Source organism: Muntiacus reevesi, chromosome 6, assembly GCF_963930625.1.
Source record: "Muntiacus reevesi chromosome 6, mMunRee1.1, whole genome shotgun sequence".
Taxonomy (NCBI): Eukaryota; Metazoa; Chordata; class Mammalia; order Artiodactyla; family Cervidae; genus Muntiacus; species Muntiacus reevesi.
The window spans coordinates 82,460,430-82,476,515 of record NC_089254.1 but is presented as its reverse complement, the minus strand read 5'-3'; the positions used below and the strand labels follow the sequence as shown (position 1 = coordinate 82,476,515).

At 37.5% G+C, this 16,086-nt stretch overlaps 1 protein-coding gene across 10 annotated transcripts in view; it reads left to right on the top strand.

Moving 5' to 3' along the window:
- Positions 1 to 16,086, top strand: part of CADPS2 (calcium dependent secretion activator 2) — a 544,800-nt gene that overhangs the window by 213,428 nt on the left and 315,286 nt on the right. For all 10 annotated transcript variants that reach the window (XM_065938665.1, XM_065938663.1, XM_065938662.1 and 7 more), the window contains exon 4: positions 11,030 to 11,110. In XM_065938665.1, the coding sequence (XP_065794737.1) occupies positions 11,030 to 11,110 (81 nt within the window). The remainder of the gene's footprint in view (positions 1 to 11,029; positions 11,111 to 16,086) is intronic.

Here is a 16,086-nt window from a genome sequence, read left to right as displayed (position 1 = left end):
AAATGCAAGAAAATTCCACTTCCACAAATCCTGCCCTCACTCGTTTTTCTTACATATCGCAAGAGGTGGGGCAATTCCATGAGGAATATACCGTTCCCTATCATACGCATGTGTATTAATGTTAGTTGCTGAGTCCTGTCCAACACTTTGCAACCATAACTGCTGTCATTAGACTGTATTGTGAGAGGTCTTGGGTGTGTAAGGGGAACACACAAGGTCATAGGCACTGACTGAGTCATTCCTGTCACACGTACTTCACTGACCAGCAAGGGAGTGGTACAGATTGACCCGTCCTTCTTGGTGAAAGGTAACCCTAATTTAAACATTTCTGTCCATGGACTGAAAGCATCCTCTTTATATTTGAAGTCATCTGTTCCTTATATTTTGATTAGACTGATTACAGAATATCTCAAGTGTATTTCTCTCTCATACCTATTTTTCTCTGTGCAAAGATTTTTGTCACACACCTTTTAACACAGAATTATCCACCCCCCCCACCCCGCCCCACCATGGTCACCTCCTCATACCTAGAATATGAGGGCTGAGGTCACTTTAATTTCGTCTGACTCTTTGCGACCCCATGGATTGTAGCCTGCCCGTCTCCTCAGTCCATGGAATTTTCCAGGAAGGACTACTGGAGCGGGTAGCCATTCCCTTTTCCAGGGGATCTTCCCGACCCAGGGATCAAACCCAGGTCTACTGCATTATTGGCAGATTCTTTACTCTCTGAGTCACCAACTGTTGTTCAGTCGTTGTTGTGTCTGACTCTTTGCAACCCCGTGGACTGCAGCATACCAGGCCTCCCTGCCCTTCACTATCTCCCAGAATTTGTTCAAGCTCATGTCCATTGAGCCGTGATGCCATCTCATCCTCCATCACCCCCTTCTCCTCCTGCTCTCAATCTTTCCTAGCATCAGGGTTGTTTCCAATGAGTCAGCTCTTCCTACCAAGTGATCAAAGTATTGGAGTTTCAGCTTCAGCATCATTCCTTCCAATGATAATTCAGGGTTGATTTCCTTTAGGATTGAATGCTTTGATTTCCTTGCAGTCCAAGAGACTCAAGAGTCTTCTCCAACACCACAGTTCAAAAGTATCAATTCTTCAGTGCTCCGCCTTCTTTATGGTCCAACTCTCACATCCATACATGACTACTAGAAAAACCATAGCTTTGACTACACAGACTTTATTGGCAAAGTAATGCCTCTGCTTTTTAAATACACTGTCCAAGTTTATCCTAGCTTTTATTCCAAGGAGCAAATGTCTTTTAATTTCATAGCTACAGTCACCATCTGCAGTGATTTTGGAGCCCAAGAAAATAAAGGCTGTCACTGTTTCCACGTTTGCCCAATCTATTTGTCATGAAGTGATAGGACTGAATGCCATGATCTTAGCTTTCAAATGCTGAGTTTCAAGCTAGCTTTTTCACTCTTAACTTTCAGCCTCATCAAGAGGCACTTTAGTTCCTCTTTGCTTTCTGCCATTATATTGGTGTCATCTGCCTATCTGAGGTTGTTGATATTTCTCCCAGCAGTCTTGATTCCATCTTGTGATTTCATCCAGCCCAGCATTTTGTATGATAAACTCTGCATATAAGTTAAATGACAGGGTGACAATATACAGTCTTGATGTACTCCTTTCCCAATTTTTGAACCAGTCCATTGTTTCAAGTCCAGTTCTAACTGTTGCTTGTTGACCTGCATATAGGTTTTTCAGTGGCAAGTAAGGTGGTCTGGTATTCCCTCCTCTTTAAGAATTTTCCACAGTTTGTTTGTGATACACACAGTCAAAGGATTTAGCATAGTCAATGAAGCAGAAATAGATGTTTTTCTGGAACTCTCATGGCTTTTCGATGATCCAGCAGATGTTCGCAATTTAATCTCTGGTTCCTCTGCCTTTTCTAAATCCAGCTTGTACATATGGAAGTTCTTGGTTTACAAACTGTTGAAGCCTGGTTTACAAGATTTTGAGCATGACCTTGCTAGTGTGTGAAACGAGTGCAATCGTGTGGTAGTTTGAATATTCTTTGGCATTGCCCTTCTTTGGGATTGGAATGAAAACTGACTTTTTCCAGTCCTGTGGCCACTGTTGAGTTTTCCAGATTTGCTGGCATATGGAGTGAAGCACTTTAACAGCATCATCTTTTAGAATTTGAAATAGCTCAGCTAGAATTCTATCACCTCCACTAGATTTGTTTGCAGTAATGCTTCCTAAGGTTCACTTGACGTCACACTCCAGGATGATTGGCTCTAGGTGAGTGATCACACCACAGTGATTATCTGGGTTATTAAGACCTTTTTTGTACTTGCCATTTCTTCTTAATCTCTTCTGCTTCTGTTAGATCCTTGCTGTTTCTGTCCTTTATTGTGGCCATCTGTGCATGAAATGTTCCCTTGGTATCTAATTTTCTTGAAAAGATCTCTTGTCTTTACCATTCTGTTGTTTTCCTCCATTTCTTTGCATTGTTCACTTAAGAATTTTTTCTTATCTCTGAGCCACCAGGGAAGCTAACATAGCCTTACACACCTCTTTTATTGCATTGTAACAACTTGAGCATATTAAAATATTTGAATATTTGTACCATTAATTATACTGTAATATTTCATGTATTTCCTGTTGGGGGACTCATGGCAAGTGATCAACAGAGTGAAAGCTAGGGGTGAGGTGTTGTGAAGGAGTAAGTGGTGGTTATGTTGAACCTTCAGGTCAAAGTACAAGATTCAGACCCTGGCCTTTCCAAATATTAACTGTGTGACTTTACCCTAGAAAAGAGCTTAAAACTATCGGTGCTTCAGATATTTCATCATTAAACTGGGATAATGATAAGAACTATTCCATATGGTTGCTCTGAGGTTTAGATGCAGTAATGTTTACAAATGCTTAGAATGGTTTCTGACATATAGTGCTGTATAAATTTATTCTTATTAGTCCTGAGGAGACTAAAGTTATAAACTGCACCGCAGAGTTCTCTATAATCACTAATAGTGTCTGTGTTATTTTACTTTGTATTAAAATCTATTTCATTGTTATTTCATTAATGTGAATGTATATTTACTTATTTTATTGAGGGAAGTGTAGTTAGTAAATAATTGCTTGAAAATGTGAGCTCATGACTTCTGTCTAGAAGATAAAGTTTTAATACCAAATGGAATACTAAAGAAAAGTTCATGATGTGTAAAAATTTGCAAAGTAATACCTACCATTTTAGAGAATATATATGACTATTCTCCAGGCCATCAAAGTCTTCTGGTTTTTATGTTTGAGGTTAAATTTCTTATGTTCTTACTTTTGAACTTTTTGATCCATTATTTAATATAGTTTAGTTCAGATCACATAGGGCAATTTTATATCTAATTAACTCATTCATCTTTCTCCTACTTTTAAGTAGTAATGACAGGGAAGTGTAGTTTGGGAAATTCATTTTTAAGACTCTCAGAACTGTGCTACAAGAATCCGTGGCAGAACTGCTATTTCTGAGTCAGGTTCCTTATACATAATTTAGAAAGTAGATATAAGAGTGTTCTCTAAAAGCTTTGCCTCCAGCAAGAGAGTGGTACCTGATTCATACATAACATCATACAGGCAATGTATTGCTCTCCAGAGTATGGGAATAACTTCATTTCCTTATGTTCTTTTGGTTGTATGAAATTGCACAAAGAGTTTTAGTTACCTTGTAGTTGCTGGCTAATTGTCAATGATCAGAATAGCAGGGAGGAAGATTTTTTTGTTTGTTTCTTTTTTTGAGGGAGAGTGCTTCATGGAAGATGAGTCAGTCTGGAGGGATGTTAGGGTCCAAAAACCTTTCAAATACAGGTAGTGGTATTCTCTGTATTTATTGTATGTTAAAACTGGGAGTAGTTACATGAATCCCACCATTGGAGATGGATTGGTTTAGGTCTCTTGTCAGGGTGGTAGGATGAACTAACAAGGGTCATATGTTGCAGTGTGAGGTAGAGGTCATAAATATCTGAGAAGCTGAACAATTAGAAGACAACTTTGAGAGAGTTGTCATCAGACAATGCCTGCTTTGTTACTTGGTGGGTAGGTAGGTCATCTTCACAGAAGATCCGGAGATTGTTCTGGGCAGCGAAGGTAAGAGCATCCCAGGCAGGAGAAACACAAGCAAAATACAAGATTGGAAAAATTTAATGTGTTTTGTGTATAATGGGCAAACTAATTTGTATAGATAATGTAACCGTCTGAGAGGTTAAAAAGTGAGATTGGTACAAAATAGGGTGGACCTGAAAACTAAGCCAAGCTATCTGGGTAGCATGTTTCATTCATATCCATTCGTCCCTGTTCACTTACCCCCATCCTTCCGTCACCCGCTCTTTACTCCTCCTCCTCTTCTAAGCTCTTACTCTGATCAACGGTAGTGAGAATCGTGTGTGGAAGTAGGGAGCCGTGATAAAGAGTAGACTGTAAGAAGGGCAATTCAGTCTTCGTTGAGGCCATTGTTAGATGCCTGAAAGTAAAGACTGCCATCAGTGGAAGGTGAAGAACTGGGACTTGGGGGAGAGGGCACAGCTAGGTGCTAACTTGCAGCAGTGTATTGAGAAGCAGCTACAGACAATAGCGAAGAACCAACTGTGTGTGCTTAAGGGCTGAGAGAATGAAGGGGTGAAGAGAAGGAAAACAGCAGGAACAGTCAATGAGGTAGAGTAGCAACCATCTTCATGATAAATAATTTGATCCAAGGAATGGTAGAAAATTAACAGATCTGTTGATAAAGTAAATGAGTTTTCTAATACTTCAACTTTTGATCAGGATTTTTCAGCTGTGTTACAAAATCCATGCATATTTGGCACTGTCAAATAAATCATTGGGCTATTGGAAAATTATATGAAAAAACAGAAATAAAAAGGAAAATCATATAATAAATTGTTGGGCAGGGTGTTCTTTTGGAATCGGTGCTATGATTGTGCCAGTTACTTCTCTATATCTCCAGATATATAGATAATATAAATAGAATAACCAGCAAAAGAATTAATCTCAGAGAAAACATTCAGTGTATATAGCAGTGCAAATCCTAGTCTACTTGTATTTTTCATACTAAAAGATGAGGATGAATATTACAAGAAAATAACAGAATATAATTTCTTTGAAAAGTCATGTGCCATAATTTGACTGGGGACTCAGAAAAAACTAATTTTTTTTCCAGTGGGAGAAAGAAGGGCACGATTGACTAGGGTTAGCACGTACAAAGACATTATTATGGAAAAAACACAGCTATTAATCCTTCTTTTTAGTGATTGACAATATTAATGTGAAGACAATTACCCTGGCTCTCGAAAATAGATTAATCATAGAGGGCAATGATGCTAAACAGTGCTATGAAAAGTACTTTTTATAAAAGACTTTTTTTTTCCTTGAAGATATGAGCAAATTTAATGAATTCAAGTGTTTGATGTTTGCAGCTTTTAAAGCATTAGAATGATATCACATATTAATACTATAAAATGAAGCTGTTGGGTGAAACTTTGTAAGATTATTCTCATACTGTTTAAACTTTTCTTACCTATAAAATAGTTGTCTTCCAGTGAAGTCTTTGGGTCTTCCTGAGGACTTCCGCAAAGGGAGATTTGTTGATTTGTAGGACCTCTTCTCAAACTGCTTCTGTGGAGCTTGAGAGGACTGGGCCCCAGAGAGCCCAGGATTTGAGAGGTGCAAGTCAAGACTAATCCATGTTTTCTATTCCTCAAAGTTCATTTTTTAATATTTCCATTGTAGCAATCCTTTCTGATACTGTCAACCAGGAAAGACATATCTTCCATCACTGAATTCCCACAGTCCTTGATCAGTAGTTTCTTGTGGCAGTTCTATTCTGTTTTAAATACGTTTTTTAAAACTGTTTTCTGTATGAAGTGTGAACTCGTAGAAAGCCCACTACTTCTGTAGCTACTGAAGAGCCTTCAGTAGTACTGGCTGTATAGTAGGTGTAGAAGAAACAACAGTTGGTAAAGTAATCTGTGGATCATTCAGTCAGCATTTTTCAGAGTTTAGGTCATTTCCAGAGCCAGTGTCCTTTCACGAAGAATTCAGCGCATCTCTGAAAGGGTAAAATTGATAATGTGTAGGTATGAGGTGACCATTTTCTATTGCTTATGTTTGAAAACTTATGCAGCCTCTTCTAGAACAAATGAATAGAGACTTCTATGAAGAAGATTCTCCTAGAGCCATGATTCTTTATGTCTTTTGAATTAACCACCCCTTTGGGTAAGCTATGAAATTCAGACGATTCCTCAAGGAAAAAAAATGCATACCTCGCCAAATTTTGTTCCCAAGTTGGATGGTTCAGACTCCTAAATGGTCCAGGTTAGGAACATTTTAGCCAAGAGAATTCTGAATGTAGAAACAGTAATTCCCATGTAATGAGTAGAAAGAAAATAAAAGTACTAAATATTTGTCAAGACAGTGAAATATTTTGAATATTGAAGTGGTAAAATGTTCTGTGTGATAGACACTGGAGGTGTTGCACAGAGTCAAGATATGTATGGGAATCTTTTATGGTCAGGGCTAAATGACCCTCTGTAAAGACCTGAAGAATATTCCGTACTAAGAAAAGACATCTGTGAGGTATAAGTAGTCAATTGTCACATAAAGCATTGAAATCAGGAATCTAAAGTAAAAGAAAGTGAAATTAAAAGATGTCTTTGTGGAGTGAAGCTTGCCTTTGGCCCCAGCCACCAACTCCACACTCCACAAATTATCCTCATTGTCTTGATCTGAGAGACCAAATGAGATGCTAGAGATGGATGCGTCACCAGCATTTAAAAGTGTGATGAATAGATACATCTATTAAAGTATTCTTTTGGGGTTTTTTCCTGCTTTTTTGTTTGAAGAGAAGGAGTTAGAGGAGATAGTGTGTAAAACCAAGTTTTCATAAAAGAAAAATAGTTATTCTCATCAAAATAATGTATACAACTGTGTTGGCCAACTGAAATGAAGTGATTCTAGGTTTCACTGCATGACTGTAGTTGGATTGGTTGTGGGTTGTGAAGGAAAGAGAGGTCACAAATGACATGTTGACTTTGGGCTTGAACACATGGTAATTAGGTGTTCCAATTATATCACATGGCATTGCTCATGAAAGGAGTGACTGGGGTGGGAAGCTGGAAAGCAAGATTCTGTTTGGGGTATTTAGATGGGGTATGCGTCTTGTCTTCATGCAAGTTGAAATGGTAGGTGGTAGTTCAGTTGCTCAGTCATGTCCAACTCTTTATGACCCCATGGATTGCAGCACACCAGGCCTCCCTGTCCTTCACTATCTCCCGGAGTTTCCTCAGATTCATGTATATTGAGTCAATGATGCCATCCAACTATCTCATCTCTCTCGCCCCCTTCTCCTCCTGCCCTCTCTTTCCCAGCATCGGTGTCTTTTCCAGTGAGTTGGCTGGTTTGATCTCCTTGCAGTCCAAGGGACTCTCAAGAGTCTTCTCCAGCACCACAGTTCAAAAGCATCAGTTCTTTGGCACTCAGCCTTCTTTATGGTCCAACTCTCACATCTGTACATGACTACTGGAAAAACCATAGCTTTTACTATATGGACCTTTGTCAACAAAGTGATGTCTCTGCTTTTTAATACACTGTCTAGCTTTTTTTAATACACTGTCTAGCTTTTTTTCCAAGGAGCAAGTGTCTTTTAATTTTATGGCTGCAGTCACCATCTTCAGTGATTTTGGAGTCCAAGAAAATAAAGTCTGGTAGGCAGTTGAAAATAAAAGACTGGTACTCTGGTGAGAAGTTGGAGTTATAGATACATACTTGAGGGTTATCAGTGAATAGATGGCTATTTATGGCTATAGGCTTTGAGGAAAGGACCAAAGAAGTGAACATATAGATTAAAGAGGTCTATGGCCCCAATGCAGTGTTAATGAAAGTTAATTTCTCATGGGAGCACACCACCAATGTAATCATGGAAATTAAAAGGAAATTTGTTGCCTTATTAAATTTAGTTTGGAAAATTCCGAAAGTGAGGTACATTGTTGAAGTTACACAGTCCAGGACTGGTGAGGGGAGGTAGATGTGTTTATAAAAGGGCAAAATATGGTGTTAAAGCTGACCAGTGCCTTGACGGTGATGGTGACTGTACAAACCTAGACGCGTGATAAGTTGAATAGAAGTCAATACACACAGATACATGTGCATGAGACTAAGGAAACTGGAATAAACTGGATGAGAGTGTCAGTATTCTGGTTATAGATGATGGTCTGGTTTTATAAGATGCTACCATGGGGAAAACTGGGCAGTACAGTGGATATCTCTCAAGTATCTCTTACAACTGCATGTGAAACCTCAACTGAGAAATCAACCTTTAAAAAAGCATTCATAAAAATTATACAAACTTTCTCATGTTATGAAAAACAAAGGTGATAATCAAAAGAAGACAAACCATATGGGACATGGAATGGTAAACTAAAATTCAACCAGCTGATTTATTAATACCTCCTTGAATTCTAACGTGTTGTCTTTATTGTATTAGCTTTTCCTTTTTTAAAAAAAAATGTTTGGAAATATGTTTTTCTAGTTTCACAAAATAACACTGTAGTCATCAAAGTTAATATCCTTTCTGTCTCTGAGAGACTGCTATTAAGAGACAGTTTAGTGTAGCAGCACTCTGTTTTTCTTTGTGTTTTTTCAGACAAAATGCAGTGAAGGCGTTAATATTTTTTCGATTGTATTTATTTGGCTGCATCGGGTCTTAGCTGCAGCACGTGTGATCTTCCTTGTGTTACATAGGGTCTTTTGTTGGGGTGCAGGGACTCTCTCGGTGGTTGTGACATGCGGGATCTTAATTTCCCAACCAGGGATCGAACCCGTGTCCCCTGCATTGTAGGCTGTACCCCACCACCACCAGGGAAGTCCCAAGGCATTAATATTTTTTAAAAGTGATGGAAAACTCTCAGAAAGCACTGATAAACCCCAGAAGTAACTCAAACTACTCCATTTAAAATTAGGTAAGAGCTGTTAATATAGAGATAAAGATGTTAAATAATATTTTGTGGTGAAATTTGAAGAATTTCTAAGATTTTAAGATGTTAAATGCTATTTCTTGGTAGCACTCTTAACTCTTTACATGCAAGGAACCATTTTGTTTCTTTGTGGAAAAATATTTATCAGCATTTAAGCAAAGATGAGAGGATATCTCATATTATGTTTACTGTATTTGAGCTACTATAGTTAAACAAAATTTTGTTTTTAATTTTAATTTTGTTCTTTAAATTTTTATTTTTAGGACCATGACTTTGGTTACCTGGAATAGACATTTATCACATTTTCTTTTCCTTAATAATTATATTAGTTTTTAATATAAATCATTTTGACTTTATACACAGTGAAGAGAAACTTGTTTAATTATTAATATTAATTAAAATAAAAAGTATATTCATTTTTGAGATGACATAGAAACTCCTTTATAGCAAGGATTTAGTTTAGGAAAATCCTATTATTAATCTCGTTTTTAAATGAACTTAGTTTTTTAAAATCAACTTACAGACATTTTTTAGAGAGTTAACCCCAGATCTGCCTGTTTGTTTATTTACAAGTTAGATAGATGAATGGACAGACAGAAATCTTTATGTCCATCTCGCCTGTTGTTTTTGATGGAGACAGACACGGTGACCATTATGAAGTTCTGCTTAAAATCTCTTGGTGAATTTCCAGTGCGTTAAGAACCAATTCCAACCTTCTTCATTTGGCTTAGGCATTTAAAGCAGCCCTGCCTCTCTCTCCAACCCCACCTCTCATTGCCCTTCCCTTTTCCCCCCTGCCCCAGTCCATCCCCCACACCAATGTCTGATCTCATCTCCAGATGTTTGGTCCCCTTTTACTAGAGCATCTTTCCTTCTTCTTGACTTTTCATATAGTGCCTTCTGACAGGACCATCCTACTGACCTACTCATTTTTTTTCAGAATTTTTCTTTTTTATGGCCTTTTTTTTTTTTAATGTAGCATGGTTTATATGTAGTTCTTCAACAAATGGACAAGTCAGTCTACATTATCCCAGGTGTCTAATGTTGTACTCAGCACTAATCCAATTTTTAGATGGACTTTTACTAAAGTATGGTTGAATTGTGAGGTCTAGGCTTCTTGATGATGGAAGTGAGAGAGGGGAAGGAATTAAAATGGAGAGGAACATCAGTCTGATCTATGTCTGTCACCCACCCAGGGCCTCCCACACTGTGCATGGCTCACAGGAAGAGGTTTTATAAGGAACCAATAAAGAGAGAGAAGGAATCATGAGGAAAAGTTAAAGGAAGCTATAGAAAAAAAGTTAAGGGTTATTTCAGTGGAGAAGTTAAAGTAATTTTCCATGTAGATGGAAATATCTTTAAAAATGAGGCTAACATGCTAAGCTTTCAATCAAATTTAGAATGAGAGAACGGAATTCTAATGTGGTGCCAGCCTGTAAAAGGATTTCTTGGCAGTATGAGCCTGTTGGTACTAGAATGAGGAGCATATGAAGATTTAAATGGTAGAAAGTGATAGCAGTCAATCAAATAGTACTTTGATAGTTTAGCACTAACAGAAACTTATTATACAAATGAAATATTTTTTGAAAGAGCAAGGAAATTAGTGAAACATTAGTATCTCACTCTCCAGAAGTGCATTCTGGGAATTTGAAAGAACAAGAGATTTATCTAATTGGAACTATTTAGGACTGACATTAATGGAGGTGGAAGAATGAACTGAACTGAATAAACTTAATTACAACTTCATGCATCCTCAAGGAAACAAGGACTTCTTGGCTTAGATTTGTTAGGGATATATTAGGCAAAGGATTATTATAATTAGAGTTTTTGGTAAACCGAACTATTAACCTTAGCGATCTATTACCTTTTTTTGTGAGCAAATCATAGTGAAAAGTGTCCAAGAAATTTAATTACAGTGTCAATCTAATTAAACGATTTTCTGTGTTCTCAATAGGTAGTTGAGAAGACTTATAAAGTTTTTTTGGAGTCATTTTAGCATTGCTTTAATCTCTAGGTCACTGCTGTTAAGTAATCATGTACGTGTGATTTTCTGTTTTAAGTTGGATAATGCAGATGAACAAGCAGCCCAGATCAGAAGGGAACTTGATGGCCGTTTGCAGTTGGCTGAGAAAATGGCAAAGGTAAATTGTTAACTTTGATATACTGCACCACATTTCTTTCTGTACTTAGATTTCTGTAAGGTGAAAGTTTTGTATAGATAAAGCCAGTGTAATTTTATCATTTTCTTGTTTCCATGCATACCTCTTAAGCTCAGATACATGAATGTGTATTATCTAAATGGAGCATATTATTTAGTTTACATATCCATCTTTATATGAGATGTTTAAGTTCAATGATAACTTTTGTAGGTTGTTCTTAAAGCAATGCCTAAATTTCTCAAGCTGCCAGACTTAGAAGTTTAATATTGCAGTAAGCATAGTATAATCAGAGAGAAGACCATCCTCCCTGAAAAATCATGTGCTATATCCCAAAGTATCTGGCATAGTGTTTGGCCCACAGTGGGATCAACTAATATTTGAATGGATGAAAAATATAATTTGAGGTTTGTAGTATAGAATCTCAGGATATATTAAATACAATATTTTGTTTGCTTTTATTTATAGAGTCACTGTGTTTCTGTGAACAGAAATAGATTTCAAACAAAAGCTGTGCTTGTTTTTAATACTGAGGACTCTTTTGTCTAAATCATTCTCAATAAATTGATACATTAATTTACTTCAGTAGTAAAAGTAAAATTTTAGTCCCTTAAAAGAGACTTGAAGTTATAATGCTTTGGGTCTGAGAATAAGATTTTGTTTTTCCTTTTTTCTTCTGCTTAATGAAAACTTTGAATGTGTTTTATTCAAACATAATAAAGGAGACTCTTACTCTCCTTTCTCCCCTTGTCCCTCTGATTCTGTCTTTGTCTCTCTGAAGAGTCCTCTCTATTGGGGATTTTTTCATTTTAAAAATTAAGGCACAGAATGTATATAGGAGAGTACATAGGTCTTTAGTTTATAGCTTGATAAATGTGTGTATACGCTATATAGTGAAAGTGAAGTCGCTCAGTCGTGTCCGACTCTTTGCGACCTCATAGACTGTAGCCTCTGTCCATATAGAGAGCTGTAGACTCCTCTGTCCATGGGATTTTCCAGGCAAGAGTACTGGAGTGGGTTGCCATTTCCTCCATAACATAACACACTATATAACCACCTCCCAAATCAAGACAGTGAACTTTACCAGCAGTTAAGGAGATCTGTCCCACACTGAATTTGACAATTGAAATTGAAAACCTCGAGAGAAAAATGCTTTCCCCCAAATCCTACCCTGTGTTGGAAGCTGTCTAGAAGGGCATTGCTTTTCTTGAAGAACTGAGGCTAAGAGAGAATCCGGAGAGATGTGCCTGGCACTGTGGGAAGGACTCTGGACCTGTGATCTGCATTTCTGAATTGTCTCTTTGTATTTAGATTGTACCTGAGCTGTTCACACTGTCCCAAGTTCTTCTCCAAGGGTCTGGCTGGATATGTGATAATTGAAATGAATTTCCAGAGGGGTCCAGAGTAGGATGGGGAGCCTGGGATGTGTTCTCAAGTCCATGTCTGTCGAGAAGAATGTGTTTGTACAACCTCTGGGCTGAGTCAGTGACGCACACCAGCAGCTTCTCTTTGAGGGGACCCTACTGATTCCATCAGAATGTTGATGAAGTAGAAAAAGCACGAAGAAGGAAGAAATTGAAGCCAGTGAGATTGGAATGAAAAAAAAACCCCTCAAAATATAATGTCTTTTGGTAAATAGATGTTTAATTGCTTTCTACTTTGTTTCACCAAATTGAAGCCACCTTCCTAAAATATAAGGCTATTTGTAATTTACTGACCTTGTTGTCTTAGATCTCTACCATAATCCTTTGAACCCACAAGGGCAGATGATATAATGAATTTATTTTGTAGACAAGGAGATTGAGGTTTAGCCAAGATTACTTAATGAAAGACCTCAGACATTGGTCTTTGGACTCCAGAGCTTGGGTTTGTTTTTCTAGGCCCTGATGCCTCTTCAATGTCATAAATTCAGAAACATGGTTTATTCATAGTTTAGAGTTGGCAATCAACTATTAGGAACACCTATCACACTTGGTACCTATTATTACAGGAAATCCACGTGGAACAATGAGAACTAGTGTTTTAAAGATCTGAGTGGAGGTTTGAATCTGTTCTTCCTGCACAGTCCTGGGCAAACTGTAGCAAGGATATCAAGCCAGTCAATCATAAAGGAAATCAACCCTGAATATTCATTGGAAGGACTGATGCTGAAGTTGAAGTTCCAATATTTTGGCCACCTTATACAAAGAGCCAACTCACTGGAAAAGACCCTGATGTCAGGAAGGTTGAGGGCAGGAGGAAAAGGGGGTGACAGAACATGAGATGGTTGGATGGCATCACTGACTCAATGGACATGAGTTTGAGCAAACTCCAGGAGATAGTGAAGGACAGGGAAGCCTGGTGTTCTGCAGTCCATGGGGTCACAAAGAGTCAGCAATAGAGCAGCAACTATTACACTTCACAACACAATACAGTAGCATTGAATCCACAGGGCAGAAATCTGTTTCAAGGGATATAAATATTTTTTTCTTGTTTCTTTTCTTCTTATCATTTTAATTGGAGTATAATTGCTTTAAAATGTTATGTTTGTGCTGTACAATAGCATGAATCAGCCATGTATATACATTGACTTTGGCTAAAATTATGCCTTTTAGCCAAGGCATGATTAGGAAGTAGTGATAGGAAAAATGTGGTGGCCTGGGCCAGAAAGACCTGTGGATCAAATCCATGTTTGCTGTTTCCTGGATAGATAACATTAGCAACTTATTTAACCTTTTGGCCCCTGAATTTCTCTGTTCATAAATTCAGTGAATAAATATTGAACACCTTATTAAAATGATCAGGTGCTATTTTAGGCATTTGGGATACATCCAGACAGATGTAGTTGTCTTAGGATAACATCAGACAAAAGTATCCCTGCCATGTCCTCAGAGAGCTTACATTTTGTTTGGGAGAGACTTGAAATAAGCAACAAACATGCTGTGTAACAAAATTATGGAAGGTGATCATTTGCTATTTAGAAAATAGAGAAGATGGAGTTGGGAATATGGGAGTGGAGGAGGGTGTTGACAATTTCCAGTCAAGTGATCAACGTCTGCCAGTCCTTAGCGGTACTATCTTTCTAGTACATCAGGCGTAAAAACTTGGAATCATATTTGACCCTTTTTTTGCTCATCCCATGTTTGTCAGGAAATCCATTTGTGCCTCTCTTCAGAGTATTTCCTAAGTCTGACAGTTGTCACTGTCTTCATCCTGCCACTCTGATGCATGCTTCATCTACTGGAAAGTGAAGAGCCCTTAAAGAGTGACTAAATTTGAATAATGGAAATTTTATGGAACAGATTTTTTTTTTTTTTATGTACATAATGTGTTAGGGCTGGTAATGAGCTAAGCTGTACAGAAGACCAAATTAGAACACTAAAATGGTTTATAGGAACAACTCACAGTTAAGCTACAGAATAGTGCTATTTCTGATGCTGTTCTAATTTAAAAGATCAAATTTAATATGTACATTTGGTTTTGTTTCCAAGAAAGAGGCAGGCTAAATAAAGTTTAAGAAATACTATCAACAAACCTCAAAGCTTTAAAACAGAGTTGTTGTTTTTATTCCCCCAGAGAGAAAAAGAAAATCTAGTATAGTCTATTTCCTGTAAAGTTTGAAAATGCTGATACAGTCGGGGTGATTTCTCCCAGTCTCTTCCTTGAAGTATTTTTAATGAAAGCTAAATAAGAATAGGTTTTTTTCATGTGCTGTTATTACATTTTCCTTGAAATAACACCTTGAAAATTTAGGTAAAATAACCAGTACACCGAAACTGTCAAACACATGATGTATCTGCCTTTTACTTTCCTCATATATTTCTAAAAGGCAAAACCGATGGTCATACAAATATAAAATGAATAAACAATGATTGTACTCAGTGTATAATTAATGAGCAAACTAGATAGTTATTAGAACCTAGTCTGAAGAGCATTTGAAAAGTAGGTGTTTTTAGGCAAAGTTAAGATCCAAGTAAAACCCAGTAAAAGTGATTAGTTTCCAACAAGGATTTTAAAAATAATCGTTGGATTGTCTTACTCACCAGATGCACATTACTTATATCATCACCAGGCAAAATTCTATAAAGTAACATGTAGCTTCAGCCATCTGGGATCTTATATCAGTAGTAAACAGTAAATTGGGGGCTTCCTTGGTGGCTCAGGTGATAAAGAATCCACCTGCAATGCGGGAGACCTGGGTTTCATCCCTGGGTTGGGAAGAACACCTGGAGAAGGGAATAGCTACCCACTCCAGTATTCTGGTCTGGAGAATTCCATGCACAGAGAAGCCTGGCAGGCTACAAACAGTAAATTAAACTCGGGACATTTACCCTGCATGAGTCTTGGATGGTCTTTGCTCACATATGGTATTGAAAGGATCTATTCTCTCACCTTTTTGCTATTATCTGAGTTTTGGCTGCTTTTTATGATAGCTTTTAAAATTAGTTCACAAATATAAAAATGCTTTTATGCTTTATTTTTTTTCCTCTTTTGCATGTACTGAAAAACTATCCAAATGTTATTCCCCACCTCCATCCCCCAAAGAAACCAAGTTATTACATAACTGAGTAGCTGTGTGCTTTTTTCTGAGGATGCAAACTTACTATGTGGGAATGTTGCTTCAAACTATAGAGGAAAATTAAAAGGCCACTTAAGAAGCTTTCCCGGGAAAGTTAATAATGGATGTAGATATTTAATAACTATGATAATACATTTGCAGTTTTAATATTGGTTATATGTAAATTATTTTAAAAGAAATATGACAAGTTTAGGTTGGGAGGAAAGGAAAACAGGTGGTTTGAGGCTCTGGGACCAAGTCATGAGGTGGTGCCAGATGTTCCTTTCCAGCCCATGAACAAACTGGGGCGAGAGAGTCAGATGAGGTGCAGGTTGATGAACATGCTCTGGATGTGGTCCATTCACTCTGGAGATGAGGATGTCTTAGGTTGCGGTTTAAATGATGCCAAAGAACGTGGTGGTAA